General features: G+C 36.7%; 2 protein-coding genes across 3 annotated transcripts in view; both read right to left on the bottom strand.

Annotated features, from left to right (window-relative positions):
* The window catches only part of LOC148923941 (disease resistance protein RGA2-like), a 71,719-nt gene that overhangs the window by 15,147 nt on the left and 41,946 nt on the right, over window positions 1-14,626 (bottom strand). The window lies entirely within an intron of this gene.
* LOC148923943 (putative disease resistance protein RGA1) lies at window positions 6,171-11,984 on the bottom strand. Its single transcript, XM_089059965.1, has 2 exons — window positions 10,921-11,984; window positions 6,171-9,153 (listed from the first exon to the last, which is right to left on the bottom strand). The coding sequence occupies exon 2, from the start codon at window positions 9,139-9,141 to the stop codon at window positions 6,268-6,270; it is 2,874 nt and encodes a 957-aa protein (XP_088916091.1). The 5' UTR covers window positions 9,142-9,153; window positions 10,921-11,984; the 3' UTR covers window positions 6,171-6,267.

Below are 14,626 nucleotides of genomic sequence, written 5' to 3' on the forward strand. Positions count from 1 at the left end.
GACCAAAAATATCCACTATGACATTTAGGGAATTTTTCAACTGTAGAGGGGTATAAAAGGCCAACATGTACCAAAAATGTGGTTTTTTGGGACCAAAAAGGGTATAAATATTTTTTTAAGGATCATTGTTGCTTTTTCGACAAGATCAGGGACTATTAGGGTAGTTCACTAAAAAAGAAAATTTTATATCCAATATATCTAATACTAGAGAGGGATAGCGAAAATATCATATGCCTAGATTTAAAAGTCCAAAAATACCCTTCATGCCTTGGGGGCATTTTTTGTGCAAATTGTGATGAATAGTGAAAAAGTATCATGAATGTGATTAACGTGATTATATCTTAGTCCAGGGACTACCCAGGTAATTTCAAAGTTCAGGATCATTTGCGCGCGAAACGTATTGTTCAAGAGTCATTTGCGTAGTTCGCTCTAAATAAGAATGTACCATAACTGGGGATAAAAAGGATTTACATTAGGACTGATAGGAATAAATATTTGTTGTTTGTCAATTAAGTAATGAAGGTGAGGATTGTGATTCTTTAGAATATGATTCTAGATTCCTAATAGACTATTTATCCTCGCATGACGATCATGCAAGAAATTATGACAAGGCTGAGTGAATTAGAAAGATTTTGTGGGCCGAAAATGTTCAAACCAGTGGATTGGCTAGTTGATGATTTCGGATTTAGCCCAAAATCACCATCTATGGTTCCGCCGGACCATTCATGTTGGTTCAACAATGAATCAGAACCATCTATCAAACTGCACCTAATTATGGAACTGTCCTCTCCAAACTCTATTTTGGAGTAATATGACCTAAAATAACTTAGAATGTATGTTCTAGTTCTAACTATGTTTTTCCTTATCTATGTTCTTGTCCCTAGATACACAAGCAAATTGAGTAACCAAGAAGCAATTTAGAACAATGAAAGACTGAAAAAGACAGCAGTGAGAGAGCGTGCCTGACTACTATGTTGTGCGATGGCAGGCGGCGACAAATGGCGGTAGCCTCACGTTCCGATTTGAAGTTTCTTTTTCTTGGGGTGCCTTTCTTAGGTATAATCTCTGCGTTTAAATTTAAAAGCAGTAGTAGTAAAAAGACATTGGTCGATGAGGTACATGGAACATTTGAAGTCAAAAAATAGAGGACAGTTTGGGCACCAAGAACGAACTAGTACTACAATAGTTAGGGTAATAAATATTCTCTCAGTCTGCCATTAGGAATTCCATTTCTTGATGTCACCGGTTTTAATTTTTAAGAAATGTTAAGAAAAGTGAGTGAAAAAAAAGTTTGTGGAATATAGATCCCACTTATTTATACTCCCTCCGTCCACGAAATGTTGTCCAAATTTAACTTGACACGAGTTTTAAGAATTGTGAAGAAAAGTGAGTGAAAAAAGTTGGTGAAATGTAAGTCCCACATTTATATATTGTTTTTACAATAGAATGTGAGTTTAATGAGTTAGTTGAAAGTGAGGTCCATTTACAGAAATGGTAAAAAAGGAAAGTGGATAACATTTCACGGACGGACCGAAATGGCAAAATTGGACAACATTTCATGGACGGAGAGAGTATTAGTTTTAAATACAATGTGAGTGGAATGAGTTAGTGGGAGGTGGGACCCTATAACCATTTATGGTAAAAGTGAAACGGGACTCCTATTCGTGGATGGACTAAAATAGAAAAAACAAGACTATTCCTATTCACGAACGGAGGAAATAGTAGGAGTAGTTGGAATTTCCGGTTACGGTTTCAATCTCGGGTTGACCGGTCTGATTCAAGGTTGAACCATTAGTTTCAATTTAACCATGCATCACCATCATCATATAACTACTAATACTATCACTGAATTATTCAACACTAATTACAATCCAAAACAACATTAATAAGCAATTGAATAACCAAAATTCTTGCACCTACACTCATATCATGATATGGTGTTATACCTAAGGCTCTCAGTACAATCAAATTAAGAAATATTGTCCAAGTTTAACTCGCCACGGATTTTAAGAAACGTGAGGAAAAGTAAGTTAAAAAGTTATTGAAATGAGGGTCCCACATTTATATATTAATTTTATAATAGAATGCGAGTGTAAAAAGCAAAGTGGACAATTTTTCACTAACGGACTAACCATACATCACTATCATCATACAACTACTACTATCTTTGAATTATTTATCACTAATTACAATACAAAACAACATTAATAAGCAATTGAATAACCAAAATTCTTGAACCTGCACTCGTATCATATGGTTATACCTAAGGCTCTAAATATAAATCTTTAATATTAACACATAATTATTTGAAATTAAGTACAAATAAAATTATGAACAATAAAGACTGAAAAGAGCAATGAGATACCTTCACGGCTGGCAAGTGTGGTTGTGTGGCGGCCGACGGTGACGACGACGTAGGTTTCGGAGCTGCTTTTTTTAGGTAAATTTAAAGATTTAAGTTTAAGGGCTGAATAAACAGGGACTCTTCCATCTACTTGAAAACTTATACTAATACAGTGGCAGCTGGGAAACAACTCATCAACATTAATTAATTAGAGCGTCATTACACTATAATTATACTATATTGAACAAGTATCAAAAATCAGATTTAATCACATGGCCACATGTTTCAATTGTCAACGCTTTCATCAAATTAATTAGTAAAGTATGCCTAGTGCACATTCATATCTCAATTGGGCATACTTAACTTTTAATTTAACATAAATTTTATTTCATCTTTTTTACTAGATCGAGAATGATATTTTTGGAGGCTAACAAAATCTCTAGTGGCCCAATCTCAAGAAAAACCATACCATATATTGAAATAGAAAGAGGAAATAGAAAGAGTGTCTGGTATTCTGCTTTTTTTCATTATACTCCATATAGGAAGAATTTAAATGAGAATTCTAGTCATTGTGAGAATAGAAAATCATTTGGCCATTTAACCATAAAAATCTACATGATATAAAAATCCATGAGTTTCATCTTAAATCCAATTAAGATTAGGAGTGGCCCCTTATAATTATATAGTGGTTTCATGTCTGTATGAATATCGATATGGAATAGTTATATTTGTATATTTTAGTTTCAATTTCCAACAAAAATGATGGTTGCGATTTTTCGGAGGTTTGATAGTTGAGTTTTAATAATTAATAGATAATAGAGTTTGACGGTTAGGTGTATTGAAGAACGTCGACTCTTTGGCACCAAGTCATCAACATTAATTAATTAGAGCATCATTAGACATTAATGATAGTTTATTGATTTGGTAGCTCAACTTAAATCTGGTCACGTGCTCACATGTTTTATATGTCAACGCCTTAATAAGTTTGGCTACAAACATAAGTTATTAAAATAGTATAGTGTCGACTGTTTATTGTAAAAGTGAGTATTCAGTTTGTGGATTGTTGCAGCGGAATGGAATAAATTGGTTATTAGATTAATGGGCATACCTGTTCTACAAGTTTAAGAGATTTCAAATAATAATAAGATTAAAATTTAAAATTAGTCTCGTATATTTGTTCTTAAAAAAATGATCTTATATATCAAGTGTGTTTACTTTTGGCTTTAAATAATATGTTGTGGTATATCCATAAAATATTAACGATCAATTGCATTTTAAAGTTTAAATTTGGTCTTAATTGTGGGATATAAATATTGCTCTTGAAATTGTTACGTGGGCTTAATTAATATCGTTAACAGACACATAAGGTTGGGCTGTTTTTTATATCATTAGCTAAGATTTGCATCTATAAAATTAATTGGGCTTTCTAAGGTAGCCCAGTTTGATTAGATTAAAATAAATTAATTGCATCGATAAAATTATTTTATTAAAACTTAGTCTGAGCAAATAAATTTGAAAATAAAACAATATAGGCAGTGATGGTGAATATTTCATTTAGAATACTAGTTTACTTCCACTTAATTCAACCCATCCATTTATTGTGGATTGATTTTAGGGGTTAGGATTCCTGCTAAGTAAGTAATTTAAGGATTGTCATAAATTTTTGTCTATTTTTTAGTAATTGTGATATACTACTACATTTACTTGGCTAATTTTATTAGAAATGGAATGATGTCACATTAATCATTAAACTCTAGAAAAAACCAACTCTGTAGAGTATGAAAAACCCGCTCAATATATATTACAAACAAGACTATCTTTGCACAAATTGCACATAAACCGTGATTTATTTAGTGTATAAAAAAAATAGGAATAGCGAATTTCCTTCATATAATCCATTTTTCTTGAATTAATACTTCATATGTTCATCATTAGATGTTTTTATTTTAGTATCTTGTGATGTTCATAAGGAAAATATTCCATTCTATTTTTACTATTTATGATAGATGAACTTCATTTCTATTTATTATGCTCATATTCACTCTAAATTTCATACATAAAAGCGAGATTCGTATTTAATTTCACGTGTCTTTTTTCACCTGTATTCAACTAATTTTTTAAATTTATGACAAGTTAAACAGAACATTTAATGGTAGACGAAATAAAAGTAAGGTCAATAAATGTCAAGACATGTACAATAATTAAACAAGATTGACTTTTAATAGTGAAGGGAAGAAATCAGCCATGCAACAAATTATTGCATCGATATTAATCCATTTCCCTAAATGAGCAACAAATGTCAAAATTAAGGGTCCAAATTACAAAACTCAAATGGAAATTTAATAGAGAGGCACTCAATAGTCCTTGGCTCCAATTTCCAAAACTGCCCCTCATTTTTTTGGATTTAAGATGAGAAAGAATGATTGTGTTGTTAATGATACATCAACTTAGATGGATTTTTTGTGGTCCTTCCAAAGAATTTAATGAGGCTTCTTAATAAGTTGAAGTATCTAAGCAGCAACTAGGGGTGTCGAAATGGGTAGCGGGTAATAGGTAATTCCCAACCCGACCCGATATCCGGCAGGTAGCGGGTACCCGCTACCCGACGGAATCGGGATACGGGTCGGGGTCGGGTGTTCATATTTTGGGTTTTGCGGGTATCGGGTATACCCGATAGTCCCGAAATACCCGATATTTATATAAGTATTTTAGAATTTTTTATTTTTAATGTTAATACCTCCGGTTAGAATATAATTATTTTTATCAATAATTTGGTTCTAAGCATGTTTTATGATATATTTTCTTGGGACTTAGGGAGCATTTTAGTCTCTGGAGCATTTCTTAAGCAGCTCATATGAATAATTTGTGTGTTTTATGATTCATTGTCTTGGAGCATTTTAGATTATATACTGGTAATGACATTTATGCCTAAACTTAAAAGTGTGTGATGCAGTCGCACAGATGCAACATATTATTAGTTGTACAGATCCTCATGTGAATTTTGAAATTATAGGAGTGTGCAAATCATATAAAATAGTATAGAGACAAAAAAAAAGAAGATTTAAAAAAGAAAAACACATGTTGCGGGTCGGGTACCTGCGGTGTCGGGTGCGGGATACCCGACTCGGGTATCGGGTTATACCCGACTCAATGCGGGACGGGTATCGGGACAGCCATTTCGGCCAAAATCGGATGCGGGTACCCGTTTCGACACCCTTAGTAGCAACTATTTCTTTTTTTATGGAATATAACGAAAATGTAACCTGCAAAATTTTGATTGGTTTTAAAAGTATGTTTCGATTTTAAACGTAATTTTTTGTCACTATATCGATAGGGGTATAATTGGAATTTTTTAGTAGGCGTTGGGCTGAAATTGTAAAGTTCAAAAAAGGCTATCAGCCCAAACTTGGAATCAGGCCCGTTTAGTGAAGTGTTACTTAGGCGTTGCTTTGAAATGCGTTTCTTCTCTTTGCATGGTTTTATTCCTTCCTTTTTTACCTTTTTTTGTTAGTCTTCTACAACACAAGGCAGGAATGGATCATTTTATATCGATATTTAAGTAATCCAGTTTCAGTACATGTATTCGGAGTTAGAGAGTGAAGATACACAGTTTTGAGTTACCAATCAGTTTAAGTACCTCTATTGTAAAAATATTATTTACACGATTGATGAAAGAAGCCATATGATCATTTCATAAAAAACAAAACCTAAACCTTGGAGGGTACAGAACGATCACTCAAGGCCGTACCTCATTAAAACCTTCGTGGCGAAAAAACCTAAAGGGAAAAACACCATGAAGGAAAAAGAGTATCCGTCTAATAAAAAATAAAAAATCAAAGCAAAAAATACATATCATAATCCCAAATTCAATCTCAAAAAAAGGTAAACAAATAAACAGAAAAGCATAAATATTAGCACTAGACCTATTCGACAAGTACAAGATGGGGATTATGTTGGGATATGGATCTCCAATCTGAACCTTCCTTGTCCTCTCCGTATGTTTTTACTAGCTCTGATGAACCACTGATATCCAACACCAGCAAAGACGAGGAGACCTTACGCAGGAGGCGATGCGGCAGCTTCTTCAAACTCTCACAATATCTGATAGTCAAATGAGTGAGACATGGCATGATGGAGATGGCAGCAGATTCTTCTTCTTCCTCCGTTATGTCCTCCCACTCCTCCCATTTCGAGCAGTACCAAAATTCCAGTTTCTCGAGTTTAGGAAATGCAACAACAACAACATCAAATGAAGATTCTATTCCTAAAAAATCCCTCCCAACAAACTTCAATTCATCCACTATCCATATAGAGAGAATTTCCAAGAAAGGTAGTTTCCCCATAACCGGCAGTGATGACAGCTCACGGACATTTCTCAGTTCAATCCGTTTTATACAGTTAAGGGGCGACGACATCCAATTCGGAAGCTTGGAGTCTTTATATCCCCAGATACTCAGTTGGTTCAACTTGTGATGGGGCACGAGAGCTTCTACTACCTCCATCCAAATTGCTGCTGCTGATGATGATCGTTCCTCTTCATTAATGGTATCCTTGAAATATATTTCAAGAACTTTGAGTTTTTGAAGGAGTGTCTTTGATTGTGCTTGTCGAACTTCCTCAACCAATTCAACCAGTTCACTCGTACTACTAAAGTAGATTTCCAAACTTAGAAAACCATTAAGATAACGGCATAGTTTTTTCAGCAATCCAAACTTGTTGTATCCATTTCCTACTTTGAGTGTACAATCCCATTCTAGTGTACAAAGATTACTTAACTCACCTAATGCTTCAGGCAGACAGTTGTCAGGTGTGCCTTTAATATTCAAGATTTGCAGTTCAACCAAACTACAAATGCTCTCTGGTAACTCATCCATTTTCAAATTCCTACTTAAGTCAAGATGTCTTAACTCAACCAAATTCCCAATTTCTCGTGGTATCTCTATTAGGTCGCAACATGATAAGAGAAGAGTTTGCAAGAAATAAAGCCTGCATATGATTTTGAGGTCATCTTTTGACAATGAAGTATAACTACAATCCAACCATCTCAAGTGAATTAACGTTTTCATTCTCACTGGAGGAGGCATCCTTCCAATTTTCACAATTCTTAATACCCTAACACTTTTCATGCAATCACAAACTCTACAACTTTTGTCTCTTTCATCAACAGGAGAGTTGTAGTCCCACGATAGACTCCGATATTCTTGGACATGAGAAGCCAATGAAGCATCACAAAGTGGACAACTTCTCTCCTTGTCATCATTCTTCCTTAAAAATAGAGCAAAATCATGTACTATATCATGCATTTTACACCATTCTATCTCCTCCCCCGATTCACTTTTCTCAATGTCTTGAAACAAACAACGCATTGCTAAACTCTTTAAGTACTCTCGCCCTTTGATTTCCACTCGACGATTTCTACTAACAGGCCCCAAATAACCTAATGCCATCCACTCCTCTATCAGAGTCTCCGCACGAAAACGGTAATCTTTAGGATAGACAGCACAATATGAAAAACAACGCTTAAGATATGGGGACAATTCATTGTAGCTTAAAACCAAATGAGGAAATAGATCTATTTTCGCATTCTCCAATTCCCATATTTGACTCTGGTCTACATCTTCCCACTCTTCCAAACTAGTCTTGAGCTGCAAAAGTCTTCCCAAAACATTAGCAGCAAGAGGCAAGCCACGACACTTACTAGCTATTTTCTTGCCAACTTTCTCCAACACTCCACACTCCTCCTCACTCCTTCCTGAAAGTGATATCCGATACATTAACGACCAACACTCTTCATCGCTAAGCTGTTGTGGGTGATAGATATCGTCGTATGAGGTATCCATCATCTTAGCTACCGTTGCTTTTCTTGTTGTCACTAGAATCTTACTGCCTGCTGCACCATATCTCAGATTGATTTTCAGGGGCTCCCATTCGTCGTATCTATCTGTCCAAACATCATCAAGGACTAGAAGAAATCTTTTTCCTGAAATACAATCTCTAAGTTTTTCTAGTACCGTTCCTAATTGGTTGATATTTGTCGGCATAATCTCTTTTGTTACACTCTCGACAATTCCTCTCGCAACCCCAGCCACATCGAAGGGATCAGAAACACATACCCAAATTCTTATATCAAAAGTATCCTTCACCAATCGAGTATCGTTATAAACAAGTTGGGCAAGAGTCGTCTTCCCAAGTCCCCCCATCCCAACTATAGACAAAATTTGGGTATGTTTGGAACCCTTAAGCATCAGTTTACTCACTATCAAATTCTTATTCCTCTCTATGTCCACACCCTCAATTTTTTCTAGTTCAATCGAAGATGTCGATTGAATTTTCCGTTGATGAGACACATGATCAGTTGCGGGCAAAGAGACGACAAATTCAAATTTATCTTTCTCCTTTAAAATCTGATCAACTGTGGCATTCAAACTTTCTATTTTCTTAGCAGTATCACGACGAATAGTAACTTTCTTGAAACTTAAACATGAAGATGGGATGAAGGAGCAGCATAACTTTTGCTCAGCTATCTTATGTTTGAGAAGAGTGTAGTTCCATTCATCCAAAATATCGTCCATCTCATAAGCCGTAGCTTCGAGCCTCTTCAACCAACTTTTGACGCTTTGATCATTCACACCTCTCTTTTCCGCATCATCCAACACATTTCTGATCTTCTTGAGGTTATCAGAAAGATTGAGAAGCTCCTTCTGCACGCCTCTCACCAAATTGACTTCGTACCGAATTTGACCTTCTATGATAGCTGCCAATCTCTCCACCACTACTGAAATCACAGCATCCGCCATTTTCACCTGAATCTGGAAGTGTATTTATTTTCGTTAGATTTTCTTCTCTTGAATACAATCCATTATCTTTTGGAAAGATAATGTTTGTATTATTGTTGATTCCATGTTTGTCTTTTGGAAAGCGAAGATAACGTTATTCCGTCGCGTTAAGGTAATACTAATTTACAGGAATAACTAATAACTTTCAATTCTGTGTTTTAACACAAAGACATAATTTTATCAATGCCACATGTAAATTTAAATATTAACACAAAGATGTAAGTTTATCAACATAAGAAGGGTGGTAAAGTTTAACATACAAAATTGAAATTAGTTATGAGTTATTACTGTAAATTATTAGTTAGTATTTCATCTCATCCCGAGGCTAACATATTCTTTTCTTGACAACTTAATTTCTAATTTTTTTTGACGACTTAAAACCACAATCTATTAGATAATTCTATTGCCCTTATTTGTTCAAAATTAAAATCAGTTTTTTAAGATTATATCAAATAATATTGAATATATCATTTTGTAAGTGAATTATACTGTATGTGGAATCATTATCATTATGGAATAAACTGATAATCCTAAGGACTCGTTTGATAAAAAAGATGGGATATGAGAAGATATGTAAAACAAGATAAGAAATACGGGTTTCATGATATGCAAAGATATATTTTTTTCCGTTGTTGTTTGATAGAAAAGAAATTATCTAAATTTGTATTGTATATTAAATAACATGGCTTAACTTGACAAATTGGTGAGATACATAAACAAGGTTAATGTTATAATTTTGGTAAGATTGGATAGGACCCTGGTCTTATATTAGGCTTTGAGTTAAGCTTAACTATGATATCAAACAATTAGAAATGTCCATATATAATTCTCTATCTTGGTATTACTAACTTATCAAACATCAAATAAACATGAGCAATGTGGAATTGTGTTCGAGATGATTCAGGTGAAGCACAGAGTCCTCGCATGACGAGAGAGACTTGGAGATCATGATCGAGATGGGATTCGAGAATTGGATCGTAGAGATGATTCAGGTGAAGAACAGAGTCCTCGCCATGACAATGATCATGCAAGAAATGACAAGGCTGAGTGAATTAGAAAAGATTTTGTGGGCCGAAAATGTTCAAACCAGAGGACTGGCTAGTTGGTGATTTCGGGTTTAGCCCAAAATCACCATCAACGGTTCCGAACCAGTGTGGGGTCTGGCCGGACCATTCATTTTGGTTCAGCAATGAATAACTACATCTGTCAAACTGTTAAGAGGGGTTTTCCTCTTAACCAATAGAGTCTCCGATTGAAACAAGAAATCCGTTGATTAATCCGTCGCCCAAGTGCTTGGGTCGGCGGTGATCTCCGGAAGAAGAGCTGAACGCGAGATTTGATCTCGTCGGCAGCGATAAATAATTAGAGTTTTGTGATTCAAGCCAAGTTGGGCGAAATATTGATTTCATTAATTGGTTGAATGCATAACAAAATAACAATATATCCTATTTATAATACTAGAACTACTGCCCTAACTTAATGAACAAGAAACAATTATGTGAAAAGATATGCAAATCCATAATATATCTAACTAAAAGAAGGTTCGTAATACAAACCGCACCTAATTATCAAACTATCCTCTATTTTGGAGTAATATGACCTAAAATGACTTAAAATGTATGTTCTAGTTCTGATTATGTTTTGCCTTATCTATGTTATTGTCCCTAGATATAGAAGCAAATTGAGTAACCAATAAGCAATTTATAACAATGAAAGACTGAAAAAGAGAGCGTGCCTGACCTGCACAGCTGGTAGCTACTATGGTTGTGCGGTGACGACGCCCGTTTCGCTTCACGTTCCGATTTGAAGTTTCTTTTTCTGGGGGTTCCTTTCTTAGGTATAATCTCTGCGTTAAATTTAAAAGCAGTAGTAGTAAAAAGACATCGGTCTATGAGGTACATGGAACATTTGAAGTCCAAAATACTAGTAATTACTTAGAATTGTGAGTACAGGGTTGTGAGTTAGGTACTACTACAATAGTTTCTTTATTACCCAAACCGAAACGAAGTAGTACTATTACAATAGTTTTGGTAATAAATAGTTGGCATTTCCGGTTACGGTTTCAAGCAGTGGCAGATCCATGATTTTCAGTTTGAGGATACGGTAATTAATCCCAAAAGAGTACTAAAACAAACTAAAATAATCAAACGCTCTTGCTAGGGCTCAAACTCATGCCTAGAGGTAAAGAGGAGGATACTCTACCTCTGAGCTATTACTGTCTATTGGTTGTGGATGAATCCTATATGATTATACTGAAATTTTAGGGACCCCAAGTCCCAGAAAATTTATCACTTATCTCCTTTTTCGTCCGTTATTAAAAATTTGTCACTTTTCACTTTTACCATTTTTTATAGTGGGTCTTATATTCCACTAACTCATTCCCGCACACATTTTATTATAAAATTAATTCCACTAACTCATTCCCGCGCACATTTTATTATAAAATTAATATAAAAAAGTAAGACTCACGTGTCACTAATTTTTTCAATCCACTTTCTACTACATTTCTTAAAACCCATGTCTGGTCAAATGGCGCAAAATTATTAGATACAAGGGAGTAACTACCACTACTATCATTGAATTATTCAACACTAATTACAACACAAAACAAAATTAATAAGCAATTGAATAACCAAAATTCTCGCACCTACACTCATATCATATGGTTATACACTTATACCTAAGGCTCTAAACATAAATCTTTAATATTAACAAATGATTATTTCTACTTCAGTACAAATAAAATTAAGAACAATGAAGACTGAAAAGAGCAATGCGAGAGTGCGACATACCTTCACGGCTGGCAAGTGGCAGCTACGTTGGTTGTGTGGCGGCTGACGGTGACGACGACGAACGCTTCGGAGCTGCTTTTTTTAGGTAAATTTAGAGATTAAGTTTAAGGGCTGAATAAACAGGGACCTGCCATCTACTTCAAAATTTATACTAATACAGTGGCAGCTGGGAAACAGCTCATCAACATTAGTTAATTAGAGCATCATTAGACATTAACTATACTATAATATTGAATAAGTATCTAAAATCAGATTTAATCACATGGCCACATGTTTCAATTGTCAACGCTTTCATCACATTAATTAGTAAAGTATGCGTAGTGCACATCAATTAATAAAATTTAAGTTATTCCGGGCATGATATATATAACTTCTAATTTAGCTTAAATTTTATTTCATCTTTTTTACTAGAGAATGATATTTTTGGAGGATAACAAAATCTCTAGTGGCCCAATCGTTTCCTTAAGAAAAACCATACCGTAAGTTCAAATAGAAAGAGTGTCTTTATTCTGCTTTTTTTCATTATATATAGGAAAATTTAAATGAAAATTCTAGTTATTGCGAGAATAGAAAACCATTTGGCTATTTAACCATGAAGATCTACATGGCTCTGTTATTAGGATAGAAATTCATAGGTTCCATCTTAACATCAATTGATATTGGCACGAGTTTAACATCAATTGATATTGGAAGGAGTGGCCCATTATTATTTTATAATGGTTTCATCATTTCAGTTCTTTAGAGCACTCCCATTGGCATTGGCGAAAATCCGGCGATAAATCGCCGAAAATCGCCGGATTATCGCCGGCCGTTGTGGCGAAGTCGGCGATAATTCGGCGATTTTCTTACCGATGCTTCGCCGAGTGGCGTTTTTTCGCCGGATTATCGCCGAGCGATCGCCGGCCACTGTGGGCGACGCTCGGCGATAATCGGCGATAATTTAAATTTTTTTTTTTTTTTTCGAACCCAACGGCTATTTTACATCCCACCCCTATAAATATTTCCTCCACTTCCTCCATTCATCACCCACAATCTTCATTCTCTCCATTTTCAATCTCTTCTCCCAATCTTCAATCTTCATCAAAATTATGAGCTTTTGGAAGAAAAGTTCCCGATCGGGTAAGGGTAAGGGTAAGGGGAAAGAGTCGAGTTCACAAATTCCCAACACGGATGAAGCAAACGCAGTGGATGCACTCGTTGTTGGCGATGGGTTCTCCTCCCGGCCAACTTCCATACGGGGGTCCGTCTCCTTTGCAGACTCCTCCGGCGCGGAGACTTTCTCCGTACTTCAACTCTGCCGGCAGAATGCCCTTTCCAGCCGACGATGTGTATCGGCCCCAGTTCGACACCCCCGGATCAACCCCAGGCGACCAAGAATCTCAGGCCGCGACACTGAGCGCGGAGGACTTCGAGGTGGAAGAAACGCCCACCGAGCTGCCTTCTAGGAGCGGGAGGGGGAAGGCGCCGGCGTCGTCGGCTGCGACTGATACGGGTTCCGATGAAAGGCCGAAGCGGGTAAGGACTACTTACACTCTGCAAGAGTCCGAGCTGATAGCCACCTGCTGGGCGGACACGTCACAGGACGCGGAGCGCAGCAACTACCAGACTGAGATCATATTCTGGGAGCGGGTTGCCGCGAAGTACAGGAGCCACAAGACTGCCTCAATGAAGGACCATGGCAGCGAGGCGATCCGTCGGCATTGGGAGCGCCTCATGAGGGACTGCGGCCACTTCAACGGTATTTATTCTAACTTGATGACTCACATGACGAGTGGCCAGAACGAGCACATGGTCCGAGATGAGGCCATCCGGATGTATAGTAGCCAGTACTTGTCGTCGAAGGGCTTCAAGTATTGGAACATCTACGATAAGCTGAAGGATCTCCCCAAATTCCGGACGGGAATGCACGCCGCGCTGCACGGGAAATCGGTGCGCTCGCGACTTAGCGTTTCGGAGAGCGAGGGGAGCGCGGCCCACATCGACTTGAGTGGGGATGGTCCGCATGAGCGCCCGGAGGGAGTGAAGAAGGCGAAGGGGAGGCGGAAGGGGAAGGGCACAACGTCGGAAGTCGCGTCGGAATCCCACATCGACTTAGAAAAAGCCACTTATTCGAGCAATGTCGCCAATCTAACGCAGATGTACACGCTGTACTTCACCGGCGGCGGGACCCCTGAAGAAAAGGCGGCCCTCTGGAAATGCATCCAACACCTGCAGATTACGCTGGGCCTCGATCCCGACGCCCCTCCGGCCCCTCCGTCTTAGATTTTTTTTTAAATCTTTGTTTATTTGCGTTTTTTATTTGTAGTTTTTTTTTTCTCGTTGTATTATATTTTCCAATGATTAATACAACGATGAATTGTTCATTATTAGTCTATTTATTAAATACATTTGTAGGGAAAATTAAATAATATAAAAAATAATGATGTAAAAATGAAATGTTGAGTTAGGGAGAAATAGGGGAGAAATAAGGGAGAAACCAATGTAGCAGTTGGCTAAAAACTGGGGATAAATTTTGGTGCTGATGTGGCGCTGATGTGGCAGGAGTTAGGGAGAAATAAGAGAGTTTTTAGCCGGACCATTGGGAGTGCTCTTATGCATACTAACGTGTGATAGTTACATTTGCCTATTTTAGTTTCAATTTCCAACAAAAATGA

The sequence above is a fragment of the Salvia hispanica genome, chromosome 6, assembly GCF_029641045.1.
Source record: "Salvia hispanica isolate PSC_SH4W2 chromosome 6, Shi_PSC_v1, whole genome shotgun sequence".
NCBI classification, from domain to species: Eukaryota; Viridiplantae; Streptophyta; class Magnoliopsida; order Lamiales; family Lamiaceae; genus Salvia; species Salvia hispanica.